Genomic DNA, 17,327 nt, shown 5'->3' on the forward strand with positions numbered 1-17,327 from the left:
CCGTTCCTGCCTTCTCCCCATATCCCCTGACTCCGTTATTTTTAAGAGCCCTATCTAGCTCTTTCTTGAAAGCATCCAGAGAACCTGCCTCCACCGCCCTCTGAAGCAGAGAATTCCAGACTCACCACTCTCTGTGAGAAATAGTGTTTCCACGTCCCCGTTCTAAATGGCTTACTCCTTATTCTTAAACTGTGGCCCCTGGTTCAGGACTCCCCGAACATCGGGAACATGTTTCCTGCCTCTAGTGTGTCCAAGCCCTTAACAATCTTATATGTTTCAATGCGATACCCTCTCATCCTTCTAAATTCCAGAGTGTACAAGCACAGCTGCTCCATTCTCTCAGCATATGACAGTCCCGCCATCCCGGGAATTAACCTTGTAAACCTACGCTGCATTCCCACAATAGCAAGAATGTCCTTCCTCAAATTAGGGGACCAAAACTGCATACAATACTCCAGGTGTGGTCTCACTAGGGCTCTGTATAACTGCAGAAGGACCTCTTTGCTCCTATATTCGATTCCTCTTGTTATAAAGGCCAACATGCCATTCGCTTTCTTCACTACCTGCTGTACCTGCATGCTTACTTTCATAGACTGATGTACAAGGACCTCCAGATCCTGTTGCACTTCCCCTTTTCACAATTTGACGCCATTTAGATAGTAATCTGCCTTCCTGTTTTTGCTACCAAAGTGGATAACCTCACATTTATCCGCATTAAGCTTCATCTGCCATGCATCTGCCCACTCCCCCAACCTGTCCAAGTCACCCTGCATTCTCATAGCATCCTCCTCACAGTTCACAGTAGAATAGCCGACTCCTGCACCTATTTTCTAGGTTTTGATGTTTCTAAATCATTCCGTTCTCATTGTCACCAAGACTGCTGCTCTCAAGATACTGGTCGCGGACCTCTGTTAAGGAAGGGCTAAGAGTCTCCCAAGTAGTGTGGTGAACTTCTCATGTACTGGAAGCTGTTCATTCCTATTCCTAAATGCAAGACTAGAAAATGTCAAAGAGCTCCACCTACTGATGTTTCAATGTATTTGTGATATTCAGGTTAACCCAAGGGTAAAGTGATTTTCCCTTCCACTGAACTGTTTATAACGCAAAAAGTTTGCAAGCTGACAGTAACAGAGAGGGAATGAGAGAGAGACAGACAGAGGGGGAGAGAAACAGGGGGGGGGGAGAGAGGGGGGGAGAGAGGGGGGGGAGAGAGGGGGGGGGAGAGAGGGGGGGGGAGAGAGGGGGGGGAGAGAGGGGGGGAGAGAGTGGAGGGGAAGAGAGAGGGGGTGAGAGAGAGGGGGGGGGAGAGAGAGAGGGGGGGGAGAGAGGGAGGGGGGAGAGAGAGGGGGGGAGAGGAGCAGGGGGGGAGAGAGGGGCGGGGGAGAAGAGAGGGGGGGGAGAGGGGGGGGAGAGAGGGGGGGGAAGGAGCGGGGGGGGGAAAGAGAGGGGGGGGGAAGAGAGTGGGGGGGGGAAAGAGAGGGGGGGAGCCCAAGAAGAGGAGGGGAGGGGGGGAGAAGAGAGGGGGGGGAAGAGAGGGGGGGGAAGAGAGAGGGGGGGGAAGAGAGGGGGGTGAAGAGAGAGGGGGGGAAGAGAGGGGGGGGGAAGAGAGGGGGGGGAAGAGAGGGGGGGGGGAGCGGGGGGGGGAGAGAGGGGGGAGAGACGGGGGGGAAGAAGGAGGGGGGAAGAGAGGGGGGGGAAGGTGAGGGGGGAAGAGAGAGGGGGGAGAGGAAGGGGGGGGAAGAGAGACGGGGGCGGGAAGAGAGAAGGGGAGAGGGACGGGTGAGAAGGACGGGGGGGAGACGAGACGGGGGGGGGGGAGGAGAGAGACGGGGAGAGGGACGGGGAGAAGGACGGGGGGGGAAGAGAGACGGGGGGGGGGAGAGAGAGACGGGGGGGGGAAGAGAGACGGGGGGGGAAGAGAGACGGGGGGGGAGAATGAAGGGGGGGAGAGTGACGGGGGGAGAGTGACGGGGGGAGAGTGACGGGGGAGAGTGACGGGGGGGACGTGGGGGGGGAGAGGGACGGGGGGGAGAGGGACGGGGGGGATAGGGAGAGGGACGGGGAGAGAGACGGGGGGGAGAGAGACGGGGGGGAGAAAGACGGTGGGGGGGTGGAAGTGGGAGAGGGACAGACAGAGACAGACAGAGAATTAGTGGGGAGCACCACTAAATTTGTAATTAGAAGTGCTGTGGGGGGGGGGGGGGAAGGATTTTATTAAAAATGCGTACATAAAAACGACAAAATTTAATGAGGAGTGGATTTACGAATGTAAAAGTGAAATGGCAAAAATCTCGGAGTTTTTGCGTGTGGTTTTGTCGGACCAGCGAATCAAAGGCCAAAAATTTAATCTGACATACACCCACAAACAGACACAGACACAGACACAGACACAGACACAGACACAGACACAGACACAGACACAGACACAGACACAGACACAGACACACACACACACACACACACACACACACACACACACACAGTTTTAAAAGTATATAGATTATATGCAGATGACGTATTATTTAACTTCAGAGTCACGTGAGTGACTACGTGAAGAGCCCGCTCAGCACGCATGCGCGGCATTGCGTTCAGCAGTGCAACAGCGGCCGCAGCGGGAGTCAGGCGCTCCCGCTGCAGTTTAAAAGACGGACCGTCAGGTAAGTTACTCTGAGGTCGGCTTTTCTTTTGCAAGGAGAGCCTTCTGATTTTTTCAGACATAAGTTCGATCAAGTTCGATCAAGAAAAGGCTCTCGAAGAAATCTGTCCCCCGCTCGACTCCAACGGAGGAGCGTTCCATCTGTGGGGGGCAGCAGGCGGTAGGACCGCTTACCCGGCGCTCCGCCATCCCCGACACCGGGCCGAGCCCAGTCCCGCTAGCGCCTGAGCAGCGGACTGGTTGTAAAGCCACCAGGAAGAGCATCGGCCGGTGGTTTCCGACTCGTCTCACCACCCGTTCGGGGGAGAGACAGCCGCCTGAGCCGCACGGAGCGGCTCCTGGAGCAGGTGCTCCAGCGAGACTCGCTGCGTGAGGCGCAGTCTCGCAGGGGGAGTTCAGGCACTCCCTCCACAGTGCCTTGTGCACTGGCCATCGCTTCCTCCTCACCCGAGGGCAGCTTAGGCGACCAGGACTGGGCTGGTCAGGAAGAGGGGATGCTGGCTGAAGAAGTCGGGAGTATGCAAGGGGTGCAGGACCAGGAAGTGCTGCTGGGTGTGGTGGACCGCTACGTGGCAGCCCCACGTGCAGGAAGGCCATTAGAGCCTAAACTAGCGGCCAGCATTAACCACCTCTCCAACAGGCCCCTACAGGAGCAGGTGGTTAATGAGGCCTTAGAATTGTACACAGCTCCAGAAAATTGTGAATCTCTCAAAGTGCCGGCTGTCAACAGCCAAATCTGGGGGCACGTCGGGACAAATATTCGGAACCAGGAGCTGAAACTGCAGCAGATCCTCAGGCTCCTGACGTCAGCCATCAGATCATTTGCTCGTTCTGTGGACAATACGGAGATGACCACAAACCACCAGGACACTCTCGCGCTGTTGTGCAACACACAGTTCGAGATAAATAACCTCCGTAAAGAAATTATAAGACCTGCCCTAAATCCAAAATTCGCGGGTTTGTGCAAAACCCCAGCCACTGAGCCAGACACACTGCTCTTTGGCAAAGACCTCACGAAAAAAGTAAAGGATATGGAAGAGGCCTCTAAAACTTTCGGTCTCATGAGGGCAGGCCCCGGGACGAGCAAACCCAAAACAACAATACCCAAGCGGCAGCACCCCATCGCGTCCACCAGTCGACGTCTACCCTATGGGACTGGTGAAAGCTCGGGGTCCGCATATCACCACCTGAAGTCTTTTTTAGACCAAGGCCCAGAGCGGACCCCATGGAAAATGCGCCACTCCCAAACATCACCGCCACGTCAGACAACGCGCAAGACTCGCTGGTCTGGGAAGAGACAGAACACCCATAACCATGGAGGTAGGTGGGTCTGGTTCCAACCAGCATATAGAAAGTAGGGGCGCAATACTAACAGGGGGGAGATTACACCTGTTTAAGGAAGCATGGGAGTCTATCACGAATGACAAGTATATACTCAATAGCATTATTGGATACAAAATACAATTTATACTGTATACTGGGAGTGGCGGCGCCTAACGGCAGCGGCTCGACTACAGTCGTCTGTCTTTTCTTTTCTTTTTTGTCTTGTTAAATGTATGTCTTTGAGTCAGTTTTTATTATTTTTTTTAGCTGTGTATATGTGGGGGGTGGTGGAGGGGGCTGTTGGTGAAACCGTTAATCTCTTCCCTGTGCGGGGACCCGACTATTCCCTGTCGGGTCTCGGATGTCGTTGGGCCTAACATCGTGGAGCTGGCGGTGACCTCCGGCCGGGACTAACCCGAGGGCTCCAGTTGCAGAGCCTGCGGAACTGACATCGCGGAGCTGGCCAACTTCGGAGCGGGAAGAGCTGTGGTGGCGTGCGGCTGCGACCCAACTTTTGGAGTTCGGAGGCACCGGCCACAGGTACGGTGGACGGGAACATCGGAAGCTCCAAGTCTCTGGTGGGAGACCGCTTTTCCGAGCTCCGCAACGGCGACTTCTCCCGTGGAATCGGGGCCTAACATCGCCCGGCGTGGCTTAAACGGCCTCAGGACTTACCATCGCCCGCCGGGGGCTTTAACATCGGAGCCCCAGTTCGCCTCGACACTGCAGTTGGACTGCTGGACCACGGGAGAAGGAACAAAGGGAAGAGATAAAGACTTTGCCTTCCATCACAGTGAGGAGATGTTGGAGACTCACTGTGATGGATGTTTATGTAAAAAACTGTAGAAATGGAATTTTGTTCAAACCCAGGTTTGAATGACAATAAATAGCATTCTATTCTATTCTATTCTATTCTACTAGAAAAATTGCCACCAGTTCAACATTCACCCCAGTGGGTCTTTTCCCTCTCAGTTAAAGAGAAACGAGAGGGACAAGCTGAACTGGTGAGACTAATCACTAAGGGTATCATTGAAAAAACAAAACATGAACCCTTGGAATTTGTGTCAAATATATTCACTAAAACTAAAAAAGATGGTGGGTGTCGCATCATCATTGACTTAACTTCACTAAATATGTTTGTTAAGTATGTACATTTGAAAATGGAAACGTTTGTTACTGCCAAACAACTGATTTCCAAAGGACACTTCATGGCAAGCATTGACCTCAAAGATGCTTACTATTCAGTACCCATTCACAAGGATCATCGCAGATACCTGAAATTTACCTGGATGGGGCAGCAATGGCAGTTTAAAGCATTACCCAATAGTTTAACATCAGCCCCAAGATTATTCACCAAGATACTAAAACCAGCCCTGGCAATATTAAGAAGACAAAAACATATCGTCATGGCATATCTTGATGATATTTTAATAGTAGGCAAGACCATGGAATTGGCTATATCAGCTGTGTCAGCTACCAAACAGTTGTTCGAAACCTTGGGATTTGCCTTACATCCAGATAAATCTAAGTTGAAGCCATCCACAACCATGGACTACTTGGGCTTCACAATTAACTCAGCCCACATGTCTGTAACTTTGCCAAAAGACAAAACAACTGAATTGGCACAATCATGCAACAATTTAATGGTCAACGAGCGACCAACTATTCGACAAGTAGCAAGAGTAATTGGGGAAATGGTAGCAGCATTTCCGGCTACACAATTTGGACCTTTGCACTATCAAAACTTACAACGAGCAAAGGTACAGGCACTAAACCGACATGCAGGTCATTATGATCGTATCATGAAATTACCCACTGAAGCAATATCAGAACTACAGTAGTGGGCAGAAAACGTTTGGCATAGTTTCAGCCCTATCATCATCATTAACCCTACTTTAGTTAACTAAACAGATGCCAGTGCTCAAGGCTGGGGAGCGACTAACTCCATATCCAGCATAGGTGGTAGATGGACTAACCTAGAGTCATCATTACTACTTACACTGGGCATTAACTATCTAGAGATGGTAGGTGCCTTTTATGGTTTAAAAGCATATGCATCCAATATGCATCACTTGCATGTACGGTTACAAATAGACAATACTACGGTGGTGGCCTACATTAACCACATGGGCGGCATAAAATCGATATCATGCGACAAATTGGTCAACACAACTTGGCAATGGTGTGTCGAAAGACATTTGGCTATCAGCAACTTACCTGCCAGGTAAGCTAAATACAGTGGCAGACACCAGGTCATGCAAATTTAATGACAACACCGAATGGATGTTAAACCCCAAAGTGTTTGCAAAGATTATTAAGCAATATGGCACGTCAGATATCGACTTATTTGTATCAAGGCTAAATCACCAGGTACCTATGTATGTCGCTTGGGAACCAGATCCTGAGGCAGCAGCGGTAGATGCGTTCGCGCTGGATTGGGGAAATTTCTTCTTCTATGCATTTCCTCCCTTCTGCCTCATCAGCCGGGTACTACGCAAAATACAAATGGACTCTGCTTCAGGTATTTTGATAGTACCCGACTGGCCTACACAGCCATGGTTCCCATTACTCCACGACATCCCTCCGAACATCCACAAGAAAACAGTACTTGTCCAGCATCAAAAAGTGGGAGAAGTACTGCTTGGATACAGGGGCCACCTACTCAACCGCTACAGTTACCAACATACTGGAATTCCTGGCGAACCTTCACCACGATGAAGGACTCAGCTACAGTGCCATCAACACAGCTAGAAGTGCCCTGTCTGTCTATTTAAAACAAGCACCAGGACAACAGGCCATGGGGTCCCACCAGCTGGTGGTCAAACTAATGAAGGGTATTTACAACTCTAACCCCCCTAGACCAAGGTACACCCATATATGGGATGTCAGTGTGGTCCTGACATACCTCAGGGGATGGCCACCAGCCAGATCCCTCAACCTGGAACAATCTACGCTCAAAACACTCATGTTGATGGCACTTGTATCTGCAGAGGGTCCAGTCACTACACCTATTGCGACTGGACAACATGATCACAGCTCCAGACCAGATCTCTGTCATTATCCAGGGACTGATCAAACAGAGCAGACCAGGAACACCTAATCCAGTCGTGGAATTCCGGGCTTACCCGCCAGAAACACGGTTATGTGCCATGACCCACCTACTGTCCTACATAGACACAACCAAAAATATTCGAGGGAGTGAAAAAGCCTTATGGGTCAGTCATAAAAAACCGTATGGTCGGGTGACGAGCCAAACCATTTCGAGATGGCTAAAGCAGGTGCTAAAAGCTGCTGGGATAAACACTAACAGGTACAAATCTCACTCCACCAGGGCAGCATCCACGTCGACGGGCAAAAGAATGGACGTGCCTATAGACCACATCCTGGCTACAGCAGGATGGTCGGGGGAAAGAACGTTCAGAACTTTTAATAATAAGCCGTTGGCAAAACCTGCTTTATTTGCAGAAAAAAATTTACAGACTGCAAATATTTAATTTAAGCCCAGGGGAGCAATTTAATTTCTTTGTTGTTATTGTTAAAAAATACCGTTGTGTTTTTCTACAAACAGATTCATTGGTTGATTACGATAACACACTTCCTCCATCAAGGACTTCGGCAGTGAGTGAAGTAATAACTGTTACATGGTTTGAAATCAGAGCTTTAAAATCTTCACATAGTCACTCACGTGACTCCGAAGTAAAATAGTAAGATTAAACGAGAACTTACCAGTTTGAAGTTTGATCTGTATTTTATGAGGTGTTGCGATGAGGGATTACGTGCCCTCCGCTCCCACCCTCAATAATATGGGTCAAACTGATAACTGATGTCTCCTTTTCTTTACTATGTTTATTTCAATAACTGTGTCTATCTGTGATTCCACACGGCTGCTTTGAAGTATGCCGCGCATGCGTGCTGAGCGGGCTCTTCACGTAATCCCTCATCGTAACACCTCATAAAATACAGATCAAACTTCAAACTGGTAAGTTCTCGTTTAATCTTACTATTATACATTACAAAATCTCGTTAGTATACCAAATATATTAAATCTAATAGAGGAGTTCGGTTCTTTCTCAGGATATAGAATAAACTGGAATAAAAGTGAAATTATGGCGATAAAACCCCAAGAGTCGACACACCTTTTAAAATTTCCTTTTAGAACTGCTACAGAAAAATTTAAATACCTGGGTATTCAAGTAACCAGAAAATATAATTCTTTATTCAATGCAAACTTCCTGCCTTTAGTTACTAAATTAAACGCTCTGATTCAGTTCTGGAAAACACTTCCGATGTCTCTAATAGGCAGAATAAATGCCATAAAAATGATTTTTCTCCCACAAATTCTCTATTTATTTCAATCAACATATCTACCTAAAAATTTTTTTTTTAAAACTTGATTCCCAGATTACAAATTTTATTTGGGATTATAAATCACACAGAATTCATAGACAACATTTATGTAAACCCAAAGAAATCGGTGGATTGGCGCTTCCCAATTTCTTCTACTATTATTGGGCAGTGAATATTAAAAATGTAATTCACTGGCTGGACAATTCATGACAACAGGTAAATTGGTTAGTAATGGAGAGAGATGATTGCTCGTCTTTTAACATAGGCGCGATCCTTCTCTCCCCAATAAATTTGAAGAATACAGTATACAAGAAAAACCCGATTATTCATAGCACTTTACGAATTTGGAGACAAGTAAAATTTACTCTTATACTAAGAAATCTATCTCTTCTTTCTCCAATAGCTAATAATCCGTCATTCAAACCATCTATTATAGATAAAACGTTTATTCATTGGGAAAGACTAGGAATTAAAAAGGTTGGAGATTTGTACGAAATGGGAAACCTTTTATCATTTCAGAAATTACAATTAAAATACAGTCTGAAAGGTAACCAATATTTTAGATATCTTCAAATTCGAGTTTATTTGAAAAATATACCCACGAATACCAAACTCTGTTGCCAGATATATTAGATGAAGGTATAAATAGAAACGCAGTCAAATAATTTAATATCATACTTGTACAATATCATTCTAAATATAGAAATTCCATCGTCAGATGTAATTAGAAGAGAGTGGAAACAGGAATTAAGCTTAAATATTTCCAAAGACAGATGGGAAAAATATATTTTATATGTACATAATTGTTCGATTAATGTAAGACATATTCTAATCCAATTTAAAATACTACACAGATTATATTACTCAAAAACGAAACTGAACAAAATTTTCCCAAATGTATCTCCCATCTGCGATAAATGTTTATCTCAAGAAGCAACTATAACACACTCCTTCGCCTCTTGCATAAAACTCCATAAATTTTGGAAAGAAATCATTGAAATCTTCTCAAAATTATTAAAAACAAAACTGGACCCCCACACAGAATTTATTATTTTTGGAACAACAGGAGCCTGCTCTGAGCTATCAATATTTCAAAGACGTTTCCTCAATTACGGCCTGATAATGGCAAAAAAAACTTATACGTAGGAAAAACGCATCCACCCCAACTCTTAAAATGTGGATCACAAGCATGTCTGAGACGCTACATCTTGAAGATATGAGACTCATCTTAGCAGGAAAATCAGAGCAATTTTTAAAGATATGGTCTCCTTTCCTTGATTCATTACAAGTATAGTATGGCGCAGCGCAACACAACTTCGGAATTAAACCAATTTACGGACGGTATGCGGATGGTTGTGGTGAGAATGAAGCAGGTATATCAACACGTAATGGTCCCTTTTTTTTTCCCTTTATTATTTTTTGTTTTTGTCTTCTTATTCTTCTATAGGCTTTTACTTATTCACTCCTGGACTACACTATTGGTGGTCTAGAGGTTTACACATTCACTATTTCTTTCACTTTCTCTCTTTCTCGCTCTTTCTCTCTTGTTCTACTTTTTTGTTACATTTAAAATGGAAGATGTACATTAAATGTATTTTGTCATATGACGCGGTTTATACTACTGTACACTGCTTCTAATAAAAATATTAATTAAAAAAAAATAATAAATGGATAATTAGGGGAGAGCACCAGTAAATGGGTAATTAGGGGAGAGCACCACTAAATGAGTAATTAGGGGAGAGCACCACTAAATGGGTAATTAGGGGAGAGCACCACTAAATGGGTAATTAGGGAAGAGTAGGGAACCAATGAGAGATAGCTGAATGGAAAGAATATTGAATTGGCTTCATGGAAGGATGATGGTGATGGTGGAAAGTTGCTTCGGACTGGTCTGTGACTAGTGGTGTGCTTCAGCGTTCGGTGTTGGGCCTGTTACTATTTGTCATCTATATCAATGATTAGGATGAGAATGTACGCGGCAAGTTGGAAGATGATACAAAAGTGGGTGGTTTTGGAGATAGTGAAGATGGTTGTGACAAAATGCAGCAGGATCTTGATCAGTTGACCGGGTGGACTGAGGAATGGTTGATGGAATTTAATACAGAGAAATATGATGTATTGCATTTTGGGAAGTCTAACATGGGCAGGACCTACACAGTGAATGGTGGGGATCTGGGGAGGTTGTAGAGCAGAGGGATCTAGGAGTGCAGGTACATAGTTCCTTGAAGGTCGAGTCATAGGTAGATAGGGTGGTCAAAAAGACTTTTGCCACATTATTGAGAACTTATTGAGAATTATTGTTGGGAGGTTATGTTGCAGTTATATAAAACGTTGGTGATGCCACATTTAGAGTAATGTGTTCCGTTCTGGGCATCATGTTATAGGGACTAATTGTCAAGCTGGAAAGGGTACAGAGAAGGTTTACAAGGATGTTGCCAGGACTTGAGGGTCTGAACTATATGGAGAGGTTGACTAGGCTTGGACTATATCTTGGAGGATGAGGAATAGATCAAGTAGATGCACAATTTCTTGTTCATAGAGGAATCAAAAACCAGATGACATAGGTTTAAGGTGAAGGGGAAAAGATTTAATAGGATTCTGAAGGGACTATCGCAACCTTTAAGAAACATTTAGCAAGTACATGGATAGGACATGGATGACCGTATGACCATGACTCTAAATGGGTAGTTAGGGGAGAGCACCTGTAAATGGGGAACTAGGGGAAGGCACCAGTAAATGGGAAATTAGGGGAGGGTACAGAGCTCGTTAGCTAGATAAGCAGGTCAGTGGATAAGGGGATAGCTGGAAAGCTAAATAGCCATAAGTAGATTGATATATAGCGAGATAGCCAGCTAGATAGCTCGAGATCTAGATAAATAGCCAGCGAGCTGGATAGCAAGAAGGGCCTCGACCCACTAGCTGGCTAGTTAGTTGGATTGCTAGACAGCTAGAGTGCTAGGTAAAAAGCTAGCTGGATAGCAGGATTTCTCAGCATTACATCCCTGTTTTTGTATACAAGACCTCGTGAAATGATAGTATTGAGTTTGCCTTCTTTATTACCAATTCGATTTGCAAATTAACTTTTTGGGAACCCTTTGCACCTCTGATTTCTGGATTCTCTCCCCATTTAGAAAATCATTTACGCCTTTATTCCAACTACTAAAATGCATGACTCCACATTTTGCTACACTATATTCCATCTGCCATTTCTCTGACCACTCTCCAAACCTATCCAAGCCCTTCTGCAGAGTCCCTGCCCCTAAACTATCTGCCCCTCAGCACTTGGCCACAACGTGAACAGCACCGATCCCTGAAGAACTCCGCTAGTCACTGGCAGCCAACCAGACAAAATAACCTTTATTGCCACTCTTTGCCTTCTGCCATCCAGCCAACCCGATATCCATGCTAGTAACTGCCATTTCATACCATGGGCTCCAATCTTCCTTAGCAGCCTCTCGTGTGGCACCTTATCAAAGGTTTTTTGAATATTTAGGTAAACAACATCTACTGACTCTCCTGCTATTTACTTCTTCAAAGAATTCCAGCAGATTTGCCAGGCAAGATCTCTCCTTCGCAAAACCATGCTGTCTTCGGTCTATTTTATCGTGAACCTCTAAGTACTCCGTAACCTCATCCTTTATAAAGGACTCCAAAATGTTATCGACCACCGAAGTCAGACTAACCGGCCTATAGTTTCCATTAATTTGGTATTCTCCTCCCCTCACACCGGTCCTAATTTTACCTGACTTTACTCTTTTATCCCTTCTTAAACTTACCGTCCCATTAATTCCAGAGACTGTGTAACTTTTCCTGCACTTTCATTCCCTTATAACTCCACCCTTATATTTCTGACTTGTTGACCCCCACTCCCCCACTATTTAGTTTAAAGTTCTATCCACAGCCCTGCTTATACGGTTTGCCAAGAGTCTGGTCCCAGTTGGGTTCAAGTGGAGTCCGTCCCATCGGAACAGTTACCTCCTTCTCCAATACTGCTGCCGATGTCCCACAAATTCAAACTCACTACTTCCACACCAGTCTTTGAGCCACGTTCAACTCTCTAGTCATCTCAGGTAGTCATTGCTACCTGAGCCAATTTGCACATGGCTCAGGTAGCAATGCAGAGATAATTACCTTCTTGGTTCTGCTTTTCAATTAGATACCTAGCTGTTCAAATTCCTTTCGCACAAGTTCACAAGTTATAGGAGTAGAATTAGGCCATTCGGCCCATCGAGTCTACTCCACCATTCAATCATGGCTGATCTTTGCTTCCTAATCCAATTTTCCTGCTTTCTCCTTGATACCCTTCCTAATCAAGAATTTGTGTGTCTCTGCCTTTAAATTATCCACTAACGTAGCCTCCACAACCCGCTGGGGCAATGAGTTCCACAGATTAACTTCCCTCTGACTAAAAAAGTTCTTCCTCTGGTCCTAGACTCCCACCAGTGGAAACATCCTTTCCACATCCACTCTCTCTATGCTTTTCACTATTCTATAACTTTCAATGAGGTCCTCCCTCAACCTTTTAAACCAGTGGTCGGCAACATATGTCCCCTGGGCCGAATGCGGCCCGTAACCCGAAATCATACGGCCGGCAGGTGTATTTTTTTTTCTCCCCGTAATTACCTGGCCCACAGACTTCAGTCAACTCTGGTACCTCCCGAGGCCGCAGCGCCCAGGCGCGGTGACGCGAGACGTAGGAGGCCTGCACAGGCGGCCACCATGCCAGAGCTGCCGAGCAGGGCCGAGCACGGAGCTCTGGCTGTACAGCATCCTGCGCAAAGCCGGCGGCACGGCCGCGCACCTTCTGTGTGTGGGCTTCACTGTCGGGATCGGGGTTGTCAATAAGCCGGGGATGAGTGAGTGTGAGTATTTGAGCCACTGCCTTCAGGACAGAGCCAACGCAATGGTCCGTAGTTGCGCCATGTTCGTGAGCGCCCGTAACTAGGGGCCAGTGCTCCGGGTAGCGTCCTCGAAGGGGCGGGATCCACGTGTACACGTGATAGATGTGGCCCGCCATCTGCTCACAGACATGCATCCTGGCCCCTATGAACCAGGTTGCCGACCCCCGTTCTAAACACTAGCAGGTAGAGGCCCTGTGCTGTCAAAAGCTAACCCACTCATTCCTGGATTCATTCTTGTAAACCTCCTCTGGACCCTCTCCAGAGCCAGCATATTCTTCCTCAGAGATGGGGCCCCAAACTTGCTCACAGTAAATTCAGTCCCAGTAACAGAATCTCTTTCCTGGTTCTACCTATATCATTGGTACCCACATGGACCACGACAACCAGATCTTTTCCCTCCCACTCCAAGTTTCTCTGCAGGTCAGATGAGATGTCCCAAACCCAGGCACCGGGCAGGCAACACAGCCTTCGGGACTCTCGATCGAGAGCAATGTCAATGGATCTAACTATACGATCCACAATGACAATTATGTTTTTCTTTCCTGTTCCCTCTCGAATGGCCCACTGATACACGGTGCCCTGGTCAAGTTGCTCATCCTTCCTTTAGTCTTCTAACTGTACTACTGCCTGCCTCTCTGGCAGTCACACCATCTACGCCACCACGGGCCATGTTGGAAGCAGTTACTCCAGCAGGGGTAACTGCCTCCAGAAACAAAGCGTTCAGGTAATTCTCCCCGTCTCTGATGTGCCTCAGCGTTTGAAGTTCAGACTCCAGGCGGTCCACTTTTAGTCTTAGTTTTTCAATTAACCAGGTCACCAGGATTCACCAAGGGGGTCCACCAGCTCCCACATCATGCAGCTGCAGCGCATTGCGTGGTCCTGCATGTCTCCTTTCCGTATCTACCAAATCTTCGGAAACTTCCTACTTGCAGTTCCTTTGGAACTGACTGGTCCACTCCTCTCTCCTCAGCCCTACTCTCCGAAGTCTCTTGATCCAAAGCCTCAAGATGCACTTTTCCTCCATATGGCCGCTCCCAACCAGTCACTCCGCTAGTCTGGCTTCCTTTTTATTTGCTGCAAACTATCTCCAGCTAAGACAATCGGACGCCTGCTTCACTCTAATGTCCCGCCTCCACCATTAGCTCTCTGATACTGCAACTCTAACTTCTTCCCGCCATTTTTTAAAATCCTTTGTCTTTTAAAGAGCAGATTTTTAAGAGCCTGTCCCACTTGGCTGTCATTTACGCGACAGGCCTGTAGTGATCACCCGTCATCATGCGCCTTCAAATATTTTATCTGCTCTGCAAGTAGAATTAGTCAGTGTATTGACATCATTTGTTAAGTGAAAGATTGATAAAATTATTGTTTGCTGGAAAAATTCATTTACTTTCAAACTTTCTGCAATACTCCCAACAAACACAACATTGTATTTCATTATAGCAGTTTGAGGGTTTGAACCCAGCTTAAGAATTAGTTTGCACATTTTTTTTTAAATGGTGTTAGTAAAATTGTTGGGGGTTATTTTTTTTAAAAAAACGAATTTGGTGGTGGTTCTTTTAGGATATAAAATCTGCAATCCTTACCTGGATGTTAACTTTTGAAACATCTTTTACTAAGGATGTTTCAAAAAAACTTATTAGGGTGTTTCTCTGAAGGCATTAATCTGAAAGCATTGATGCTTACGGCGTAATTATTTTCTCATTGTGGCCGACTTCATATGGGCTGCTGGCGGCGGCGCATGGTTACGCACGGTGACGTAATCATGCGTCACCACGCACTACACGAACGAGGTCAGGATGTCAGCGTGCGACCGCAGTACGTCCGCGTGTGTAAGCGATACGCCTGGAGCGCGCAAGTCCATACTCCTCCACGCCTCTCCATGCGCCCGTCCCGCGCTACCCACACGCTACCCCTGCGTCACAACGCGACGATCAAATTTTTGGAGGTCGCGTAAATGACGGCCAAGTGGGACAGGCCCTTAACTGGTAGCAACATTCCTCTTCTCCCTCTGACTTCAGTTTTGCAGCAGAAACAACACCAACAAATATCTGGCTTCCCATTTCTTTACTGCAAACTATCTCCAGTGACAGAGAGATGGCGTCTGACAGTGAGAGAGATGATCTGACAGTGAGAGCCAGAGATAAAGAGATGGCACGTCAGTGAGTAACAAATTTTGCACCATCCAAATTAAGGTGAACTCCAACCAGTGGAAGAGAGACAGAGAGAGAGAGAGAGAGCGAGAGCGAGAGAGAGAGAGAGAGAGAGAGAGAGAGAAATAGAGGCAGATGGGAGAGCATCGGTGGGAGAACATATACACTCCATGCAGACAGCACCTGCAGACAGGACCAAACCTAGGTCCCTGGCGCTGTAAGACAGCAACACTATGGCTGCATCACTGTGCTGCCCTAGAGATGGATTGGTGGACACAGGGGAGGGAGGGAGATGAAGTGCGTCAGTGCCAGAGGTCTAAATTCACCACAAAGGAGATTTACAAGCAGTGCCTGCCTACCAGGACATTTGTAAATACATTACCATGGGGATACCGATCTCATTGGTGTTGATGTACATGTCGGGGCAGATGACAGACCGGGCAGCGTAATCCACACGTTTCCCCATCATGTGCTTGCGGAAGAGCCCATCCTTCTTTTCCAAGATCTGTATTTATGAAAAGTGTGATGATTATTGGAGACACTAAATCTCATATCATGCTTTTCCACCAACACAAAGATGTTGAAAGATCAAATTCCCCAGTACACTTGTCCATTATGAAGGAGAAGCAATGCAAAACACAGCCAACACTATCAGAAAATGGGAAAAGTACCTGGCTTGAATCTGAATCTAGTTTTATTCGGCACTAACACATCAAATGCTGGTTATAATTCTGGTGCCGATTCTCCTCGGCCAAATCAGAATCATTTTGTCATGGAACAATGCCATTCAAATCACATAGACACCCCCAAATCGAGCTTGCTGCCTCCAGCTGCAACCTCTGGTATTGCAAGGCAGAATCCCAAGATGTACATTTAACCATTGTAGAAAAATTCCTTACCGCAGAAAACGGTATGAACATTTGGGCAGCATACAAGCCAACGGTATGAGTCACTTGAGCAGCGTACTTTGGCGGCACAGTGGTAGAGTTGCTGCCTTACAGCGCCAGACACTTGGGTTCCATTCTAACTATGGGTGCTGTCTGTAGTTTGTACGTTCTGCATGTGGGTTTTCTCCGGATGCTCTCGGTTCCTCCCACATCCCAAAGACGTACAGATTTGCAGGTGAACTGGCTTCTGTGAAATTGTTCCTAGTGTGCGGGATAGAACTAGTGTGCGGGCAGCTCTGGTGGGCATGGTCTTGATGGGCGGAAGGACCTGTTCTATGCCGTATCTCTAACGTTGAGTCCACTGTTACCGTGGCAACATAGCTACTGTTGGGCTGCAGATCTATATTTCTGCAGCTATTCAGTAACATTCAGAATGGAAATACAAAACAAAGAAAAACAGAGGCAAAGTCAGCACCTAAGATTAGCAGCAATCATGACAAGGGATCCATCCCCAGTGTGTGTAGGATAGTGTTGGTGTGCAGGGATAGCTGGTCAGCACAGATTCGGTGGACCGAATGGCCTGTTCTGTATTGCATCTCGAAACTAAACTAATCTAATTAAATGAATAAACAACAAAACAGAATGGAACTAATAAGATTTAAACCTCTGGCTTACCTGCCGAATACCAGGAAACTTGTCAGTAATCAGCTTATCCATCTCACTGTCAAAAACAATGTTTACGTGGCTTTGGAGGAATATCCAGGCACTGTATAGTTTGTCCGTCAGTGTCTGTCCCGAAATACCAGCCAAGAAGGCAAGGTCCATCTTAGACTGAGTGTCCTCTTCCTGAAAGTTCAAAAGCACAACAGTTACAGTGAAATCTGCATTATTTCTGCTGGGAATACATCCTTCTCTGCCATTTTCAGTCTTCCCTTACCCTAACAGTATGGCCATATCATGCCACTTGAATGCCCAGGAGTGAAGAGGACTGTAAAAAGTGGTCAACACTGCCCAGTCCATCATGGGTTCTGACCTCTCCACCATCGAAGGAATATACAGGAGT

The 17,327-nt window shown here is 46.4% G+C and overlaps 1 protein-coding gene across 1 annotated transcript in view; it reads right to left on the reverse strand.

Annotated features, from left to right (window-relative positions):
• The window catches only part of polr1a (RNA polymerase I subunit A), a 151,741-nt gene that overhangs the window by 106,529 nt on the left and 27,885 nt on the right, over positions 1–17,327 (reverse strand). The window contains exons 10-11 of the mRNA XM_033039941.1: positions 16,940–17,110; positions 15,760–15,882 (exon numbers count right to left, since the gene is read on the reverse strand). Of these exons, the coding sequence (XP_032895832.1) occupies positions 15,760–15,882; positions 16,940–17,110 (294 nt within the window). The remainder of the gene's footprint in view (positions 1–15,759; positions 15,883–16,939; positions 17,111–17,327) is intronic.

The sequence above is a fragment of the Amblyraja radiata genome, chromosome 1 (genome assembly GCF_010909765.2).
Source record: "Amblyraja radiata isolate CabotCenter1 chromosome 1, sAmbRad1.1.pri, whole genome shotgun sequence".
Lineage (NCBI taxonomy): Eukaryota > Metazoa > Chordata > Chondrichthyes > Rajiformes > Rajidae > Amblyraja > Amblyraja radiata.